This window comes from Schistosoma haematobium, chromosome 4 (assembly GCF_000699445.3).
Source record: "Schistosoma haematobium chromosome 4, whole genome shotgun sequence".
In the NCBI taxonomy this organism is placed as follows: Eukaryota; Metazoa; Platyhelminthes; class Trematoda; order Strigeidida; family Schistosomatidae; genus Schistosoma; species Schistosoma haematobium.
In genome coordinates this window covers 20481862-20503242 of record NC_067199.1, presented here as the reverse complement: position 1 = coordinate 20503242, position 21381 = coordinate 20481862, and the positions used below count along the sequence as shown (strand labels likewise).

Sequence of the window (21381 nt, the reverse complement as noted above, 5' to 3'; positions counted from 1 at the left end):
TATGCATCCTTAATCACCCTCTTATGTATAAATATGTCAATATCTGTAATAATTCTGATTTTCAAATATTTTAGGTTGTAAACAGCTGATGAGAACCAGAACCTAACGAAATAAAATGAATTCATATTATTCTGCACCAATATTTGTTCATGCTTTCTTTAAAATAATAAAGGGAACTATGTGTGAAGCATAGAGAGTGCTTGTTGGCGACCTATGCTCCTTCATGAGGGGTAACAGGTGCAATTCAATTGAATTGAATTATGTAAACATTATAATACAATAATGATGGATTTACAACTGTAGGACATAATGATGAACTTATTGAAAATAACTATTTACTATGATATCATTTGGTTACTCTAATGAGTCAATCAATGTAATCTAAGATTAAATTTTCATTTTAAACGAAAATTTAAAATCTAAGTTAAAATGAATAAAGTTTTAGTTCATTTACATAATTCCCAATTGTTACAACAAAGTTATGCAGCTAAAAAAATGAAATACGAAACAAACAAACAAACGCCCCCCCAAAAAAAAAACACAACAACAGCAACAACGTCATCCTTCACAAAGTAATTTATTCCAAGAAATAATTAGTCAAAACTTTACATTAAAAAAAAAGAAATTCGAATAGTTTGTACATAGTTTTAACTATTTTTTTTAATCCATTGTCAATTCAACTAATAGCTAATGTTTCTTTGGTAACAACAAAACAGTTAACAAATCAAGTTACTTTTTATATACTCAAAATATCGGTCAATAATAATAATAATAATAATACAGCACTGGGATTATAAAAACAAAACAGAGGGTTCTAAAGATTTAAAGTAAAAGATTTTACTATACATTTGAATATTAATTATTTCTAAGTATCTTAATAAATGAATAATGATTTGTGATAGTAACAAATTAGCTGTTTAAATGGTTTATATAAAAAAAAAGCGAAAGAAAAAGAAGATTGAACTTTTAAAGATGATAAGCATAGTATCATATTCATAATATATTTTTATATAAACAAAGAAAGTAGAGGCATTATCAGAGGAATAGAAATGCACATTATTTTACCTTATATATATATACATATGTACTTTTTTCATTATTATAGTCAACAACAAAAGAATGGGGGAAAAGAAATTTATAATCTTCTAAAATCACCACGAAATATACGTAGAAATGTTTTTTTAAATTGTGCATTTGCTAATGCATAACAGAATGGATTAATTGGTGAATTCATATAACATAACCAATAAGTTACACTATAGAATATATCATTTACACAGGTATATTTTTTTTGAATATCATCGCATATACCTTTAATCATTATCACTATATGATATGGTGTCCAACATATAACAAAAGCACCCATTATAAATGTGATTGTTCTTAATGCTTTACGTGCACGATTTTCACGTCGACCACGTTCAATATTTTTATGCTTTGATTTTCTACGAATAAATGATTTTTTCACATGCTCCACAATATTTTCATTATGTATTTTTAATTTAATTGATTGTAAATAAAATAATAAACGTGATCTGAAAGAAATATTTAACGATGTTTTCCGATGATCAAAAGCCTGAGAATGACATAGACATTTTTCATCACATACAATTGGACCACCGAAATCTCCAAAACTGGAACTTGATTGTAATGTATCAGAATCCTGTTGTTGCTGTTGACGCATACATATTATACATTCTTGCTGGCTCATACATTCTTCAATTCGTCTATTTGAATATTGGTAACTTCTAACTGAACATGGTGCACTGACTATTCCATCACAGCACAAAGGGCGAGATTTCCAGATAGGAGATGAGTTATTTACATACAATGGTGTTTGCAAGTTAGTTTCTAACTCTGCAGAGTTACAACAGTCTATGTTGCTTCTGCAAAATTGTGATTTTGAATTTGCAGGATAAACTGTTGTGTGAGCATCGTAATTGTGAGTGTTATTTGTAGTATTTTCAGTACCTTTTGATGACGTTGACTCAGAAAAATTTGAAGTATTCAGTGTTAATCGAGAGTGATTGTTAGTTTGCTTACATTTTAACAAACTTTGATTAGATGGTTGATTATTTACTTTTGTGTGGTCTGTAACTCGGGCTGTTGTTTTTTGATTAGCTAAAGCTGACATTCTTTGTTTGAATTGTTCCATAACACGTTTCTGATAATCTGAGTCAATGGGTGCTTCACTTTTTCTTTCTTTTTTGTGTTCTGTTTTATAGTTGGCTGATCGATCCTCCTTTTCTGATACTGGGCTTGATTCTTTTTCATTTAAACAATCATATGATAGTGGTATAGGTAACTCTTGCACTTTCTTTGGCAAAGCTGAATGGCAGTCATTTACTTCAAGTCCACTATCGTCATCTGTCAAAACTGGTGAACTGATTACAAGACCGAGACTTTTACTTACCATAACGGATGTTGGACAAATATAACCTAGATCAGTTTCTGGAACTTCATTTAATCCATCAGGATTAGCTTTAGATAAATCACAAATTTTTGGTTTCGTAGGAATAATACCAGTCGCTCCTAGGACACTTGGCGCAATGTCACATCTAGCTTCAATCCTCGGTAATGCAACAAAAGCTTTCTCGGTTTGTGGTTCAGCTGACATTTTGGTGATTTGTCTATTCTGCTTTTCCCCAAGTTTGTTTGTTTTCGACAAAGGATTTTGTTTTACAGGGTCTGATTTACCTTCGTCTGAATCGAAACCAGACGAATCTCCTAAACCGCCAATGCTACTATTATACGGATAGTTGTTATTATTTGTAATTTTTTGGTTCATACCGTGAGATGAAGCTCTTTGATTGTTCAACATCATATGCGTGGTTGTTTTATTATTTTGTGTACTGTTAGTAATAAGGCCGGAAACACGATTTCGTTTTTCGTCACTACGCTTTTGTAAATCAGCAGCTACACGGTATATACCAACATATAAAACTAACATCACACACAAAGTAACCCAAAAATAGCACACGGTAAAAACAGTGTTAAATATCGGATCTGTTGCAAATTCTGCATAGCATTCATCGTCTGGTCTAGGATTACCATCAGTGTGAAAGTAAGGCCAGCCCATTATTGTGGTAAAAAATACAGATGATGGTATAATCCACGTAACAGCAACTAGTATTAGAATCTTTCTTTCAGTTCTCCAGTTTCTGTACTTTGCAGGTATACGAACTGAACAAAATCTGTCAATAGTGATGATTAGTACTGTGTATTGGGAGGTTAAACAGGCTGTGTAATCTAAACTTAGCCACAAATCACACGAAAGTCTTCCTAAAGGCCACCGTCCAAGAAGAAGGTATAAAGTATAAAAATTCATTGAAAAAAATCCAATCAGTACATCTGTCACAGCTAATGAAGCTATGAAGTAATTTGATGCTGTTCGTAATGTTCTCTCCACAAAAAAAGAAATAAGAACTAGTATATTTCCAACAATTGTGATAAAACTAACTATGGCTGTTAGTAATGCTAGTATAACTGACGTTGTTCCTGAGTAGACTACAGTAGATGCCGTAATATTACCCTCATTAGATTCATCGATCACAGAACTAGAGTTTGATATTTCGATATCAGAGTTAATAGTATTTTTATCCTCACCAGGTGCTTGTTTCGATGTTCGTTTATTTGCACTATGTATAAAATCACTATGAGTTATTGAAGATTGCTTTAATGGGTTAATTAAAGGTTCCATGATGTGAGGCGTTTTGTTTGATGCTAGATTATTTGTAATTGATTCTAGTTGTGCACGTTGATTCTCAGACCATTTGAGATAATCCGGCGATACATCAAAAAATGATTTGAATTGTGAAAATTTCACCCCATTGTTTCGTACTGCTATTCTGTTCTCACTTTTCACGGTATAAAACTCATAGTGAAGAAATATAATACAAGATAAAATATTTTGAAGCAAACAAAACAATAGATTCATCTTCACATACATTATACATAAAGTAGATGCGATTGTTCTAACCGTTTGAGCTTAATTTTCATCTTCATACATTACCTGAGGAAAATAAAAAGAAACGACGGTTAAAATTTCTTAAAGAGACATAAAAGAAATTCACGAGAAAAATATTTGTAAAAATGTCAACTTTAAAGATGATTTAAAATACTTGATTTAAGTGATTATTTACAAAATATGAATTAAACCACAAAAAAAATGAAAATATAGGTTTGTAGTGGCTTAGATTCGTCAGTCACCTTGATAACCGTTATTATATAAATCCCAAAGGTGTTTGAAATCAGAAGGTAATAAGAAGCGGCAACCACAATTTATCAGCGTAGAGCATGGATCGCAAAGTTACAAGCATATCAAGCGAATTTGAAGCAGAGAGGCGAATATATACATTTGAGCAAATACAGAAGCGAATTTATGGTCAAATCGAATAAGGGCATAGTAAGGCGAAGCAGAAGCTAATAATAGGATTTGAGTATATATATGCATGGGGAAGAGAATGAACCATCGAGCGATATTTAAGCTAGCAACATTTACTCTAGAGAGAGATATGCGTAGGCTATCATAGATAGCGATCATAATAGGACAAAAAATAGACGAATTGTTACTGCCCAAATAACATTGTCCGCTATGTAAGTAAATAAAAGAGCTTAAAAAATATTAACCATAATCGGAAATGACTGTGGAAGAGTTGCTATAGATTATGTAATACTGCTTATAGGTACATGTAATTGTAGCAAACTTAAATCAGTCTCCGGAAAATTGAAAAACCTCACTGAAAAAATGGTCTAGCAGATACCAAAGTACTTCAAAATACTTATGATTAGTATAAATGTGCTATATTGTTTTGCAGTTTACAATTAAAAATTCAGTTCACGTAGAACATAGTGGTAAGCTTACACAGCATCTAGTTTGTGTTCGTTCATAGTGAGACAATTTATGGAATATTTGAGTTTGTGGAGAGTCAGTACTGATTTCTTATTCAAATTACTGATATGACAATGTAGAAGACTATTTATAAATGAGTGCTTAGTATGTATATTAGCTGCTAAGATATTTGATCACAATGATGAAACCTCATATGTTTTCTGGAAAGATCTAAGTTTTTGGTTAATGGAGTGAAGTGATATATTAGTTCTCAAATTCTAAACCATTGATTGACACGATATTTTATTAAGCCTCTGCGACCAGTAAATATCTAGAATATACTTGAGAACCGATAAAGTAGTTCGTCAGTTCTCCAGTTATATATTACGTTATATTTCGATCTTATTTTTCCAGTAAACTGATACAAAGTTTTTTTTGAAATATCGTAATCTTCAATAATGATGAATAACTGCCTTAACTAATCTGTCTCTCTTTAAAAAGACTCCCGTTTGGAGAAATAATATTTATTGAACAGTATCTATAATGCTATTATAAACTAATTATTCAAGAGTAGTGAGAAATTCAGCGCAAAGTTATTAATTACTTTAAATGGATACTGCTGAACATTGACACCTAAATGAGACAAAACGTTTTGTTGACAAGCAAATGAATATAAATGTTAACTCCGACAACGGAACAATGGAATTTTTTTAAATAATCTCTTGATTTTTCATGTACAATGTCTTTGACGTGTTCTCCCTTACACAAATTAGCAACGATGAAGAACTTTTAAATGTTGTCTAAACGTCTCAAAAGTAAACGTTTTCCCATTTCTAATCATGAAAGTCTAGAAGCCAGAACTAGCAAACAAGATTGTAATACACTTTGAACAATAGCTATGAAATTTATGGTCAAGTTGAATCAGTTACACTCCGAAGTATTTCATTAGGAATACATAAACACATACAAATTAAATTAATCCATACTGCATAAGTTAGTAGCTGTCTGGATGTAGTAGCTCAATGAATAACACAATTTGAGTTTGAAGCGTAAAGTGCCGAATTGGAGTCCTGGTGTAAACATGAACATGGATGCAATTACATCCACCTAATGAGCTCTAAGTAAGATGAGATGACTGTTCTGGTCCTCCCATTGATAAATGTATAGCTTCACTAAATAACTTGTAATTATATGGAAATATAACTCAGTAGGTACATATGTAAAAGGAAACTGACCAAATTTGGTCTTTAATATATCAACGAGAAAATCTAAATGATTATGTCAATTCTATTTTTATAACTTCATATGATACTGAGTAAAGTTTGATTTATATTTAATATGGTTACTGACATTTTCATCCACTGATAATGAATATTTTTTACTTATAATTACTTCATAAATTAACTGTCACACTTCCATATATTTCTCATTCATGCTCTAAGTTAACCATGCATAAACTTAGGATATTACTCTTGCTTGTAAATAATTTTAAAAAAAATAGAATAAAACTGTTTATTATATTGACTCATGAGGAAAATATTTCATTCATAACAAATTTTGACTTAGGGAACGTCAAATTCAGGAAGCAATTAGCATTGATGTCATTTTATCTTAATTTTGCTGTAATGCACAATAATAATGAATGATTATCAGTAAAACAACTACCAAATTACAGAACTTTTTCAAGGATTATATATATATATATATATATATATATATATATATATATATATATTTGCAATGTGGTCACCAGTCTAGGTAACTCGACATTGCAAGCACTATATACTGAGATTAGATGATGGTTGGAGGTAGTCGATCACATTGCAACATGGTCGATAGCATTCGATCTGCACTAAATAAGGACTTGACACATATGACATTGATCACCAACCAGTGATCAATCAATTGTGATAAATGTTGCTGTCATTTTGATTGGATTTCAAAATTCCATACTTTTAGCTGTTGGTAAATAATAATTGATCAATGGAAAAAATAATGCAATAAAAAAAATTCGAAGTGTTTTTAGTTACACAACATTTACACTTTTTAATAGGAATCCAATAACATGAATTTATACAGTACAGTTAAAAGGTGTAAACTTGATGCTTTAAGAAAGTTTTTAGAATTTGTCGACTATTGATAGTAATTGATAACTGCCGTTGAGTTTTGGGAAGTGAAGATCAATACAATAGAATATTATCCATATAAATGGTTATAATAGTTTGCCAAAATATGTTTATCATCGTATATATATATAATGGTATAATACTTTTGCGATGATCTATTCTTGCTGGATTACAAGAAACTAAATCACCTGTTTCACGTTTAAATGTTTGCATTCTTCATCCAAACTACAAATGGCTACAGTAAAGGCTTGAAAACAGTTTGATCCAATTAGTCTAATTCAAAATATGCTGTAAAGAATAAGTTTGTATGACTGTCAAGGTTTTACTTACTAAATTAAGATAAATGAAGTATTGGATAGACTGCAGTTAGCAAAGTAATGGTAGTTTTGTAGTATTTCAATGATTAGAAATTAGAATTTCTATCACTTCACTTTGTTCATGTCACCACTTTAGTGAATCAACAAATAACTAGTTTAAAATTAAGGCATAAATAAATATTTTGAACTCAAAGAGTATCAACTGTATTCAAGCAGAACAATGTGATCACACATATACTCGTTAAGAACATTTATATATAAAAATGAAAGATTAACTAGACTAGATTTACCCTCCAGGGTAAGAGGAGACAATGATAATAAAGAAATCATAAGAAGACAATTTGAAACCTTATCACTGGCTGGTAAGTCTAATATTACCAGGATACATTTAAGGTGAGAAAAAAGGGTTTTTAATACCAAGGGGATTTGAATTTTCGTATGGCTAAGGCTTCAATAAGCCTATATACGCTCTTTTACAATACCCCAAAAGCCGAGTTAAGCTTAATCTTACAACCTGTTTCAACTGTGTGTTTGGCAATAGAGGATGATGGATGTTTATCCTCTACTCTTATTGTGTCATTTTATTTTATTTGTTTCTGCAACCATCTAGTTAGATGTTGACACACCCTAATTTTGAGATCACGATTACTCCTCCCTATGTATGTGTGATCACATACACATTTAAACTGATAAGCACAGTAGGATGTGATGCAATTGTTTTCATATCTTTTAGGTTTTCGATAAAGCATGAACCTTGTTCTTTCCGTGATAATGACCTTTACTGAGCAATACGTCCTGATAGTGACTGATCTAAGCCTTTGTTTCAATAAAAAGCTATTAAAATATCATTTATTTGATGTTGAAAATTATGAAATAAACTAAATTTTACAAAGTTTACCTGGATTTATTAAATTCACATAGTGTTGTTTACTTGAATCTTACTATTGTTATTTTGGACCATCTTTGCTTATAAAGCTTGTGACTTGGGGTAATATCAAGGCAGTCCGCACACAATGCAATTATACCAATAAGAGACTGATCAATTGCAGTCATAAATAAAAATGGGAAGATACAAGTAAACAACATCAAGTGAATTTAATACTTCACCCCATTGCACAAGTAGGTGGCTATCAGGACCCAGTAGATAAGTGGATAACGTGATGGCGTTTGAAGCGAACGATACTGGATTGGAGTCCTAAAGTGAACATGAACTCTGAGATGCATGTTTATCCAGCTGATGAGTTTCAAATAGGATGAAACGCGCATTTTGAATTCCAATGCTAGCCACTATCCATCTTAACTGGATTTAATTCTTTTTTTTTAAGTTTTAAATATGAAAATTGATTGTTCAGTTGATATAAATTCCATTAATTTTTTATGGAAAACTGTAGACATTAGACAATCTATATAAATAAGTCACCAAACGATGAATTTACAATTTGCGTGACTTTTCCTTTTTTCCAAACTAGAAATGATTCTTATTCAATCTTTTAAATGAAACTTATTCTTTCTTTCGAAACATAAAGTCGAAACAAACAAACAAAACAAAACAAAATCACATAAAATAGTGACTGTCTTTTTATTTTCTGGGAATATTTTCACTTTACAAATTTAATCTCTAGTTTAAATTATTTGGAGCCAATTTGTTGTTTTTTTTGTTTTTTTCTTTGTTTTAAAGGAAAGTCGATTAGTATTATTGTATATTGATTGAAATTATTATGAGTGATTGTTTTAAATTAAGTTTTCATTTATAAAAACAGACCTAGTGATTCTTGTTGTTTTTTTCCACTTAGCAAATCAGTTTTTTTCTATTTTTTTTGGATCTAATTTGTCAATAGAATTATGGTTGATTTTTAGTGAACTGATTGAAATTTCAAAATTTATTTGATTCAATGATATAAAGTTTTGTAGAGTTAAGTGATTCTTTCATGTAATTTTAAGATTTTTATTATTTGTCATATGTTCAATTCCTTAATTTACTTACTTATTGACTTATACTTATTAATGTTCATGAATGAGCATAGACTATTTACCAGTTTTATCCATAGAACTGTGATCTGTACAATTCTTTCCTGTTGTTTCGAGTTGTTATTTATCTTTTATATGTCTGCTTTCAATTTCCGGCACTTTGTGTTCATTGGTCTTACTTTGTTCTTTTTCGTTTCAGGATTCCAGGTAAGCGCTTGCCTTGTGATGCAGTTTGATGATTTACTCAATATATATCGTATTCACTTCCATCATCTTTTCCTAATTTTGTTTTCAGATTGAAACTGGTTTGTTCTCTCCCTCAATAGGCTGTTGCTGATATACTCAAATCCAGGGAATAATAAATAGATCTAGCTAAAACAAACTCATAAGTCTTTTTAAAATTTATAATTTATTTTAATGTTTAGGCTGAGTATAATTTTATTCTTAGTTAAATTTTATGTGTTGAAAGTGAATTTCATTGCAAATAAAACTCATATATCTTGTGTTACATTATGATTATCTAGTTGCGTAATAAATATCAATAATAATAAATAGTAATAATAAGTATTTGAGTACAAAAGTACAAAAAGTCTACTAATCCTCACATTCACTTGAAAAATTCTCATATCGTGATTTAGAACAACATATATAAGCGAACAATATTGTTTTCGATTAGATCTTCATTGGGCTTTACTTCAATATACAGTAATATTTATATGATATTTATATGACGCAAACTTCAGGTAGAAGTGAACGATTTGAATTTCCCCACATATGACTGACAGCTTGTCCTTTAGACACCGATCTTAACTGGTTATTGTTGACCTTTAACTTATCATTGTTTACTTCTTTATTCCCATTGTATCTTCTATCGTTTTTATTTTGTGTTCTGTATTTGTCCATAATTATTCTATTTTGTTGATAAATTGGATCGATTTCGAAGTGTTTGTTGATTTCTGGTTGAAAAGTTATGGATTAATATAGGACCAAGAACCGAATCAATGGAAGATACAATCAAAATAAAAAAGTAAACAATGACAGGTTAAAGGTCAACAATAACCAGTTAAGATCGGTGTCTAAAGGACAAGCTGTCAGTCATATGTGGGGAAATTCAAACCGTTCACTTCTATCTGAAGTTTGTGCAGATGATATCGCTCGACGACCAAACCATCCAGCTCAGAGAACAAAACTTTACCAGAAAAAGAAGTTGAAAGTCATACTAATGATTTTTATACGGAATAAAAGAACAAATGTTTGACTTATCGTTTATCATCTTCACACATTATTTTTAACCAATGATTCAGAAAATCCTTTGCAAAAATGTGGCTTTTCTACAAATTCCTTTAAAATATTCCTCATGAAAACGTCCAACTTTAAAATAACATGATGAACTTAATATATTGAATTAATGGAACATTTAAGTAATGAATCATTTAGTCAACAGACAATAATAGTATCCTATTAATTTTCATATTCTGAGCTTAGCTACTGAAATGAGTTAAGGTAAACAGATTTATTAGGATAATGAATGTACTTGTTAAGATAGAATATTGTAACCAAATATTATTAAGCTAATAAATCTGCTAATAGTGTACTATGAGTTCAAATAAGTCAATAGGAAATAAATACTTTATTCAATCTAAAAAAAATTTTCTCATTTCATACGGTAACTTAACGGTTTAAATAACTCTTGTGAATTAATCTTTGATATATTGAGTTAGAGGTTTATATGTGAATATTATTTGAATGGATGTATACACATTGGGTTATTTATTTTATATGCTCATAGACGACCAAAGCAGAGATGTAAATGCCTATGACAAATATATAAATTTTTCTCAGTAAAACAAAATAATCAACTCAATGTAGACTGGATTTTTCAAAAAAGAAGAATATTTTAATGATGAGAACACATTCGATATGATAACGAATGAACAGGTTGAACAGACAAGTCAATGAGGAAATCACAACCATTTAAAACAGAACATGTAATTGATTTCAAAGGAACCGATAGTTTTCATAAGATTTTCATATTTGACTTAGTAAGAACTGATTACTGGACATAAATATATACATTTTGAAATGTTTTTTTAAAAAGATTGGAAGCATCCCAGATAGCTTCATATAATATCATTTATTTACCCTCGTATAAGATTATACATCAGCATAGTAAAAATAAGCTTCATTTTAATAGGTTAGTTCGTTATGTTATGACACCTTGTTCATCGATACACTTAAAAAAGTTCAGTATCTAATAACCTGAACTCATTTTGCTAGAGCAACTTACAGGTTTAGAACATGACCTGAGGGTACCTTTCATCATTGATTGTTAAAAATAATAACATGCACATACGTTAATACGTTTGCAAATACCACAATATGAACATTTTTTATGAGAAATTCTTCGGACTGTAATTATAAAGTAGGTTTCACCGGTGAAAACAATTTATTATTAATTTCGTACAAATTTCTCTGTAGCTTTACTTAACTTGGATTTCGTTATTACCTTGAGTTAATATCAGGTTTGTGTGCCAACAGAAGGACTGAAACAATTTAGTACAATATTTATGACTTGTAAATAGAGAATCCTTTTAAATATCTTCAGTATACTCTCATTCCAACATTTATGAAAACATTCGTTTATGTAAATAACTTTAGGGACTATACATTTATAAATTGTGTACAAAGTAAATAATGACTTGGATCTAATGTTTAAGGTCATTCTACATATTCATCGATCTCTCGCATATAACCTTTTCATATTATGACATCAAATAAACTTAACCAATAAAATGAAGCATAAATGTGCCACTAATATTATATATCCAAACGATTAAATATTTTTTATGCTTTCTCTTTATACATAAGTTATATACATACATACATACGTTAACTTGGTATTGTTTACTCGAATCTTCCCATTGATGTTTAGGACTGCAATTGTTCAGTCTGTTATTGGCATATGTGCATACTGTGCATATTACCTCAATATTGCTTTAATTCACAAGCATTCTAAACAAAGATGGATGGTGGCTAGCAGTGGAATTCAGGACGCTCGTTTCATCCTATATGCTAGCCACTATCCATCTTCCCTTATAAAGCTTGTGACTTGGGGTAATATCAAGGCAGTCCGCACACGATGCAATTATACCAATAAGAGACTGATCAATTGCAGTCATAAATAAAAATGGGAAGATACAAGTAAACAACATCAAGTGAATTTAATACTTCACCTCATTGCACAAGTAGGTGGCTATCAGGACCCAATAGATAAGTGAATAAAGTGATGGCGTTTGAAGCGAACGATACTGGATTGGAGTCCTAATGTGAACATGAACTCTGAGATGCATGTCTATCCAGCTGATGAGTTTCAAATAGGATGAAACGCGTATCCTGGATTCTAATACTAGCCACCATCCATCTTTGCTTAGAATACTGGTGAATGTACTTAAGTTTTAGGTAGTTACTTTTCATCTTATCCTTTTGGATTTTGATTTTACTCACTCATTTTGTTTTTTACCTCTTATTCTCACTTTATATATGCACGAATATTTATAAAACAATGTTACCCGTATTTTTTTTGACGATCATTTAAGTTTATTAAAAATAAAGACGTGCTTACGTAAACAAAATCTAAATAGATTGAAATCAATATGAAAGTGTAAATTTGTCATGAAAAACAAATGAAAACTTCAACAGTAAATTTAATTTAATCTATTCAACTATGAAAATAATTTTTCTTCTTTGAAAACAACTTCCTTTGCTATACTTGTCATTTCTTTATTTAATCCAAGCATACAAATTGTTTTTAATCTTAGGTCACTGTTCATAGACTCCTTCTGGAGTCCCTCCGGGGTCTACTGTCGGTCTCAAGCCCGGATAAAGGAGGAGGGTTGGGCATGGGGTTAGCGACCCCATCCCGTAGAAAACTAACTCGCTAAAAACGCCAGCCAGAAAAATTATTCAAACCTTACTCACTGTTCACAATATCATTTGTGATAAAATTCGTAAACTTGTAGTATGATTTTCTTTGGCTTCAAATAATAATAAGGTTAGATTAGTAAGGAATAATGTGTAGCAACAGTTTGAAAAGCTGTTATTGATATTTTAGTATGTATGGTGATGAAATATCATACTTAACTTTTCTTAAGAATTACAAAGTATGGTATTAGTTATTTACGGGAAATCTTAAATTATGTAAAACTATATGACTCAAAGTACCTGAAACTATTTTAGATATAATATATAGTGTGGATCAATCAATACTACATTTTAATTACACTTTTGTTTAGCAATCATATTGTCTTTTCATAGTTCTTTGAATATGTCTATGACTAAATGAAGGTAATTTGTGTAGTATTCTTTTGTAGTAATTTGATCTCAATGAATTAGACTAAGTATTTCGCAAACTGAGTTTTTCAGACTATAATCTTGTAAAATATGTGACATTTCGTTATGACCTTGGATGTCTTGTTTTGCTACCACGCGACCTATCGACCAATCCGGATACGACTTATACGGATCTTTACACTAGGTTTACACTAGGCCAACCAATGACGTTCAACCGGTGCGGACAGTCTAGCGTCCTTACTGGTCCTATGTCCTCCGAGCCCTTCCACTTGAGTCCAGAACACAATACCAGCTTCGAATCAGAGCAGATCGTTTATTTCAGGCATACTTGGTTTATATATCAATCACACAGACCGCAACGTACCATAAAATAGGAAATAATATTTGTACACAAATAAGCCCAAAAAGTGGCTGTGAATGTGGGAGGCAGTAGTTAATAAACTGAACATAACTTAAGAACCGTAAATCGTACAATAATAAATTATAGGCCAAAATAAAGCTTGTCATAAGAGGGGTATAAATATACATAATGTAATTGTTGAATAGTTATACAATAAGAATATTCATAGAATATTAGTCCATGAATAGTCCTCGGAAGTTACCTGTAATTTAATCTTCACCGGATATAACACCTCCCTTTTTTTTTTAAGATTCCAAGTTTAGATTCTGATTTTTAAGAAAAATTATGTGTAACTTTCAATTTTCCTCCTCCGCGAAATAATGTTGGGTCCTTATGTCTCCAAATTACAACTAATAGGACTTTGTTTAAACCATGTTTCTCGTATTGACTGGAGAATCCACTAAAAGTGACTAGACGATAATGAACGACTTTTGATTTGAGGTCATTATTTTCAAGTTCATTATGAATCTCATTAGCAGATAACGAGTCATTAAGAAAGTCAACGTCTAACAGAATTAAATTAGATTTTTGGCCATCATTCGACTCAGCTGACATATTTCCCTCATTGTTATAAGAAGTTTCATCAAAATCATATGCATTATTCTGAGAATCAATGTCTGGCACACTGTCATTAGAAATGGGATAAGTTGACTCAATATAAAATTCTGTCTTCCGGTGATTTTGAGTAACATCTGGTACAATTTGGTTCATCGTGTTGCTCCAGTTATTTTCTGAATACGAGTCACCATAGCTTTCTCGACTAATAGCACGTGGACCACAATTTTGTTCGAGCTGACGTTTATTTTCGCAGCTAGACAGTACCAGTAGTGTTTCATTTGATTCTGGACTCTGAGCATCATCTACAGGATCTGGCTCCTGATCATCTGGTATTGTCACAACTTCATGTGCATTTAGCACAATATTTTCTTGCTCTGAGCTGGACACGTTACCAATATTACGTTTCCCTTCTGGTATAGAGGGATTTGAATCCTGCACAGGATATGCTTCTGAAATGTCCATTACTGCACCATTATCTGCATGATATATAGATTTCTTATTTTCTGCTTGAATGCAAAGTCTGCCCAAAACTGTTACAAATAGCTGTTGTTGCAAGGCCAACATCTTCTGCTGGTGCTGTAATATTAACCGCAACTGTTCGAAAGAAATCGACATTTTTTTTGCCAATAATATTAGCTCCAAAAATCACCGGCAATTATACAGCTAATTTATTTCCAAAATCTGAGTCACCACTTGTATTATTATTATTTCTTTGTTGCCAAAATCCCCGTCGCCAATTGTTATGACTTCACCTTGATCTGTCTAGACTAAACTATGACCTTGACGCGTTAGGCTGAGTGGCTTAACCTTGAGTCTAATACGCGTGAGTCCGATTGGGGTAGAGAGAACTATTCTAAATCCTGATTGGTTGGCAAGCACGTAAGTGAAAGAAGACAAGACAGTTTGGAACACTAAACTCTGGATTCTCTGAATTCGGATTACTACAAAAATGTACATGAATAAATAAGTGCATATCTTGACCACGACGTACGATAATTTGGAAAAATACAGTTATGCCCCGAAACAGGGAATTAGGGTAGAAAATATAGTGCAAAATATAATGTTTAAATTACAATATTTTTGGAACAAAAAAAGGTATGCTAGTGAATGATACATAGAACGAAAGCTCGTGTTATGTAGAATAATATAGGGACAAAAATAAATATGTGTTTTACAGGTTTTGAATGAAATGCAATAACGTCCCAAGAAAATAGCTTTCGTAATTGTCTGGGCTTCTTAATTCCCCGTTCATAACACATTTTCAAATGAAGCCATTTGAACAAATATATGTAATGAAATTGTGTTGTTTATTTTGCATATACACACTAATAATGCTGTTAATTTGTTTAAGATATATGTTTTTGATTAAGATCATGAACTGATTGGTGTTAAACCGCCATTGAAAACCTGGAAGCACTAGACGGCCGTTTCGCCCTGGGTTTGAATTCCGTGAGCTAGATCGTGGGTGCGCACTGCTGTGGAGTCCCACAATAGGACGAAACAGCCGTCCAGTGCTTCCAGATTTTCATTTGTGGTCTAACATCAATCAGTTCATGATTTCAATAAAAATCTAATAAAATATGTGACTGAATCAAGTCAAAAATAAAGTTTTCTAGATTTGTATTATCTGATTTTAAATGGACTAAAATAACTGCTTTCTAAATGATTAGCTTCAAATTTTTTTTTGTGTGTGGCTCACTTTCATTCACTACTTTTTTAAAAAAAAATCATTCATTTACAGTGAAATAATAATTAGGTCAACAAACTAGTCTAACATACTACTTGTAATCACAATTCTATTGCTACTTAAAAAAATATATGTATTTTGTTGGCAACGAATTAGCCAAAGTATAAATGATTTCTAAATACAAACAATAGCTAATTACTGAGAAAAACAATAAAAAAATTTTTGGAATTAAAGCATACTTAACTTTTATATGCATCAGGTTATTTAAATTAAGTAAGAAAAATTCTATTATTAATGATTGATTCAATGAAATAGTCAATAATGGTACATTTTTAAATGTATTACACACTTTTGGCAAAAATATCAACAGGGGCTTTCAGGTTCATTGCTAGTTTTCACTGGAAAAGTGTAACTAAATGTAAATGATTTACCTTTGTCTCTTACATAGTACATGGCCTGTTATTTTATAACATTTTTCACCATTTAGTTCATATGTATCTCTTTTAAAACAAATAATCATATTTGCTTTGCGTGAAGATGCAAGAATTAAAAGTTTTGTTAAAAGAAGTTGGAAAAATAATTTTCGAAAAACAAAATCATAATAGACCTATGTACTTTATCCTTTAAAATAAATCAATTTCATGGCTATTATACGAAACGAGTCATCAGATAATCCAAGTAATTAGTAAAATATTGATAAATAGCATAATAGAAATATTGAAATACATCGTAGATGGCATACATCAATTTATGGATTATCGAATCTATAAAAAAAGCTCTTTTACGAAAGTGAGTTTTATATAACTTGAGAATAAACTGCGAAGTCGTTGATGACATTTAAAAGTGAAATTTTCAAAGTGAAAAATGCATTTCACATCAAATGATTAAGATATAATGTTGTAAGTGACTAATGCATTTTATATAAGCTTGATAGATTAGAAATCACTGTTTGGAATAAATGATATTTGATAACTTATTTTCAAAAGAGTAAGGAAATAAATATCATTAAAAAATAGAGTTGTTAAGGTGTGATCAGATTTGAAAATAATTTTATCATAGATGAACATCAGCCAGAGAAAAGATGAAAATTAAGGAGGAATAATAAATGTTTTATCATGATTTGGGACGCTTAAGCTGTTCAAATCTGGTACAGATAAACGAACATGAGACCTGCAAATTTAACAGTGAACATGTTAAACTTGAAACATTGGAGTGGAATAAGTTTGCCTATAATAGTAAATTAAATAGATCTCCAACATTTCTAAACAACATGAAGTATTGTTTACCCCCATTGCATTTAACTCCAGTGGACTTTAATACTAATTACTCGATCATATGGTTCTATGTTAAATGTCATTTAGAATTGTGAGTGAATAGATAAATTTTGAAAAACTGTATGAATAACTATTCAACAAATATTATCAGAAAGGGTCAGGCGCAGGGTATTACGGAATGATGGTAAATCAGTTGATGACGTTGTGAATCTTCATCGACTGAGATAGTTGGGTCACATGTTACATATGCCTGAATACCGATTATCATGACGCGCAATACTGACTAGTGTTGAAGACGGTTGGAAGAAAGTTATGGGCAGCCAAACCAAAACGTGGCATTAGTGCTTGAAGTCACTAACTTCTAGTCTTAGTCATGTTGGTAGATGCAGACTACCTGGTTGGGGTCGGAGTAACTCAGAGTGACATAGCTCGGAACCAATCAAATTGGTGTAGATGTATACATTCTTTGTCTTCCCCTATACTATGATTACAAAATCCCTTCATATCTTTTTTCCTACCAACTAAATCTTCCTGTACTTCCTGTACTATATCCTGATATGCAACCTTTCTTTTATACATTTATTACCATCATTGAATTAACTACTTCTATGAATTTAGTGTTCATCTTGTTATGCTAATGAGGTATGGCAACTTGAACCGATGCATATACAAATATGCATGTATGAATAACCATTCAACTAATATTATCAAAAGAGGTTTTGTGAAGATTTTTAGTAGTTTTATAGTTGAATTCATGAATCAGTTGAAACTAGACCACCATAAAAAACCTGTAAGCACTGGTCGGCCGTTTCGTCCTATTCAACTAATATTTATGAGAGGTGAATTGAAAATATTGTCACTAGGTAATGAATTTGTTCATTCGTACTAGATAATGAGTTTTGTAACAAAATGGTATTCAGACAAACTGTTAATTACATTTGTTTACATATATATATGTCAACTTAATTCAAAATATTATCTCACTTAGTAAACATAGAAACTCATCATGGACAATATTATACAAAATAATGCATAAAACATTACAATACACATCTAACAAACCTTTATTGTTATGGTGAAATTACTTTAGTAATGTACATTTAATGATGAAATTAATTCCAATTATTATCTAATTATCATTTATCATGAATGAATATGTATATTGTATCAATGAATAAACAAGGTATGTAATTACAAGTGAATTATTATTGTCCATTTGAAAACAAACAAACTCAATAGGACATGATTCACTATTCAAAAGTACATTTACAAAGTATGAATTTAAGTATCCTGTATAAATAATTTAATTATTATGTAATCAATGTTAATATTCGGTTATATAATAAATTGATTTATTTATTATATGCAACATATGAATAAAATTTGGGCACAATTAAATAGTGTAAAAGTATAAGTACGCTCATTGTAATTGTTAGCTAATTACAATGATTCTGCCGAATATGACAGTTTTATTGACAATAGTATTATTATTATTATTAGTAGTAGTAGTAGTAATGTTATTTGTATGAGATATAAAATTTAGAATATGATATTAGAGTAAGACAAACATATATACTTTAGGCCTCTTTTTTGATTTTGTTGTTGTTGTTGTTGTTGATGTAACCTAGTTCTCCCTTTCCATCCAATTTTCAATCTTCAATTGAGGCATTTTCTGTTTTTTTTTATATAGGAAACGATATATAAACCAATCTCTCGTCAGTATTGTTATATTATACATGTCTGTGTCACGTATATATATAATTTGAAAGAAGTATAATAATGTTATATATATAGAAGACTGTTGTTTGGATAATGAGAAACAATATATACATCTATAGTAAAATTATAGACAATAATTAGTGAATTATTCATTACTTTTCATTTCGGTATTGTCTTACTGAATATCCTGTAATTAATTTGCAAAAAGATACTATTACATTAGATGTGAACAATATGTTTATTGTTGTATATGTTTATTACATAGTCACTAAAAAAAGACCTTTTTTTCCATTGATTTAACAGTATTTGCTTATAATTCATTTTGTATAATTTTTAAGCTTATAATATATGATTTTATTATAGTAGTTATCGAATTGATTACTTTTAATTACTACATAAGTAATCAGTGAGATTAATGATTAATTCTTTGCCCATAAACAAATAAAATCTTGTTTCCATTAACTGGAACGATTGAAAAAGTTAGGTTACTTTAAGTATTGAATAAGCAACAAAAGTCAATGTACATATAATCAAATGATTCTAACAAGTTCTTGAAAATAAAATTTATTTGTATTTTATAAGCTCTAGAATATAGATAATACTCTAAAAAAACATTATTTAATCACTAAACATTCATAAACAGGAGCTGTGATACATGTTTTAAAATCCATGGTAGGAATATTTAAAATATTGCATTTACATATTAGAATATCCAGTTAGTAAGGAACTAATCTCTCCTATTTTTATACTGATCACTTGTTTTTATATTCATCCCAAGACTAAACAATAATTCCTATGATTAATGATCAGTTTTATTTCCACTTTGCGTACCTATCCTTATTTTAAAGGATCAATATATCACTATTCATTTGATATTTCAATTCAAAACCTGAAATCTGAAATATTGGATTTCAGGCAACTGACTTATGGATATATTTAAACACTGAACACAACATAGAAATATGAATCCTATAAGGGCTTCTTCTGGACTGGTTTTTGCATGGTTATTTAACTTAAAAATGAAGTGCTTCAGGTAAAGACATCCATAGTAAGATTCTTTATTTAACCTAGTTCTACTCATTATTGAGTTTTAACTGTTTAGTTGTAGCACCTTGAATTATTGTCAGGTATCAATAAGTGCATTATTTTCAAACAACACTCTCATGTTAACCTTTCTTAGAATCCGAATAAATAAACAATTAACCCCAGTATTCATCAACTGATTCAACGAATCAATGATGGATGAAGAAAAAAAGTGTTTTCTTATTGTTTACGAAATGCATAACATTTTATACCTTTAATCTGATTGAAAATATAGAAGTTAATAAGTAAAGCTACAAGTAGATAACTTGAGACAAAAAACAAATCCATTTTTGATAGAGTGTAATGAAATATCAGTGCAGTATATTACATAAAATGTGTTCTTGATGAAAAGTGTTCAAACGTAAAATTCTTATACCACTTATCATTACGTATCAATAGCAAGTAGATTCTTTTAATTAAAACCAAATGTGCATTTATATGTTAATTGTATTGAAAGCTTAAAACTACTTAAGAGATACACTTTTATTCTTCTTGTAAATTTAATTCAAAACATGCCTTAGCAACGATCTTTTTTTATAGTATTTTAATGACTTAAATTGCTTCATTCCAACTTTTAATTCCTGATAGTAAATACAGTCAAGGTTTAGTGATTATGATCAAGGTGTCATTTCTTTTACAACTGATTTGTACAAATCAGTGACTTAAAAATGTTGTGTTCTAAATCAGTGTACAAATAAAATAAGTAAAAACAAGAAAGTTGTTGGTTCTTGTTTATCTCTACACCATCCAAACACAAATAACAATAAACGAACATTTTGAATGTTACATTGCATCATTATCTTCATTAAATGTTCTCAATACAATAGTCTTCTAATGTTTTAAAATCAGAATAAATATGGTTAATATGGGGTTAGAGAGATAATAAAGTACTTACAAATCAGAAATTACGTAATATGTGAAATAATATGAATTAGGTACGAATTAGTAAATAAGGCTGGGTGCTGAATAAATTTCTTAAAATGTTTGCAAGTGTTGTAATAATACTAATAATAATAGTGATGACAATAATAATAATTTATGTAAATGAGATACGTTTAAGTTATGAAA

General features: G+C 30.2%; 1 protein-coding gene across 1 annotated transcript; it reads right to left on the bottom strand.

Annotated features, from left to right (window-relative positions):
• Positions 1-475: 475 nt before the first annotated feature.
• Positions 476-19039, bottom strand: CHRM5_2 (Muscarinic acetylcholine receptor M5). Its single transcript, XM_012940175.3, has 2 exons — positions 18574-19039; positions 476-4012 (listed from the first exon to the last, which is right to left on the bottom strand). The coding sequence occupies exon 2, from the start codon at positions 3947-3949 to the stop codon at positions 1136-1138; it is 2814 nt and encodes a 937-aa protein (XP_012795629.2). The 5' UTR covers positions 3950-4012; positions 18574-19039; the 3' UTR covers positions 476-1135.
• Positions 19040-21381: the final 2342 nt, after the last annotated feature.

What these genes read in the sequence shown, in the direction of transcription:
- CHRM5_2 (XM_012940175.3), bottom strand. Translation starts at nt 3,949, where the DNA reads ATGTATGTGAAGATGAATCTATTGTTTTGTTTGCTTCAAAATATTTTA.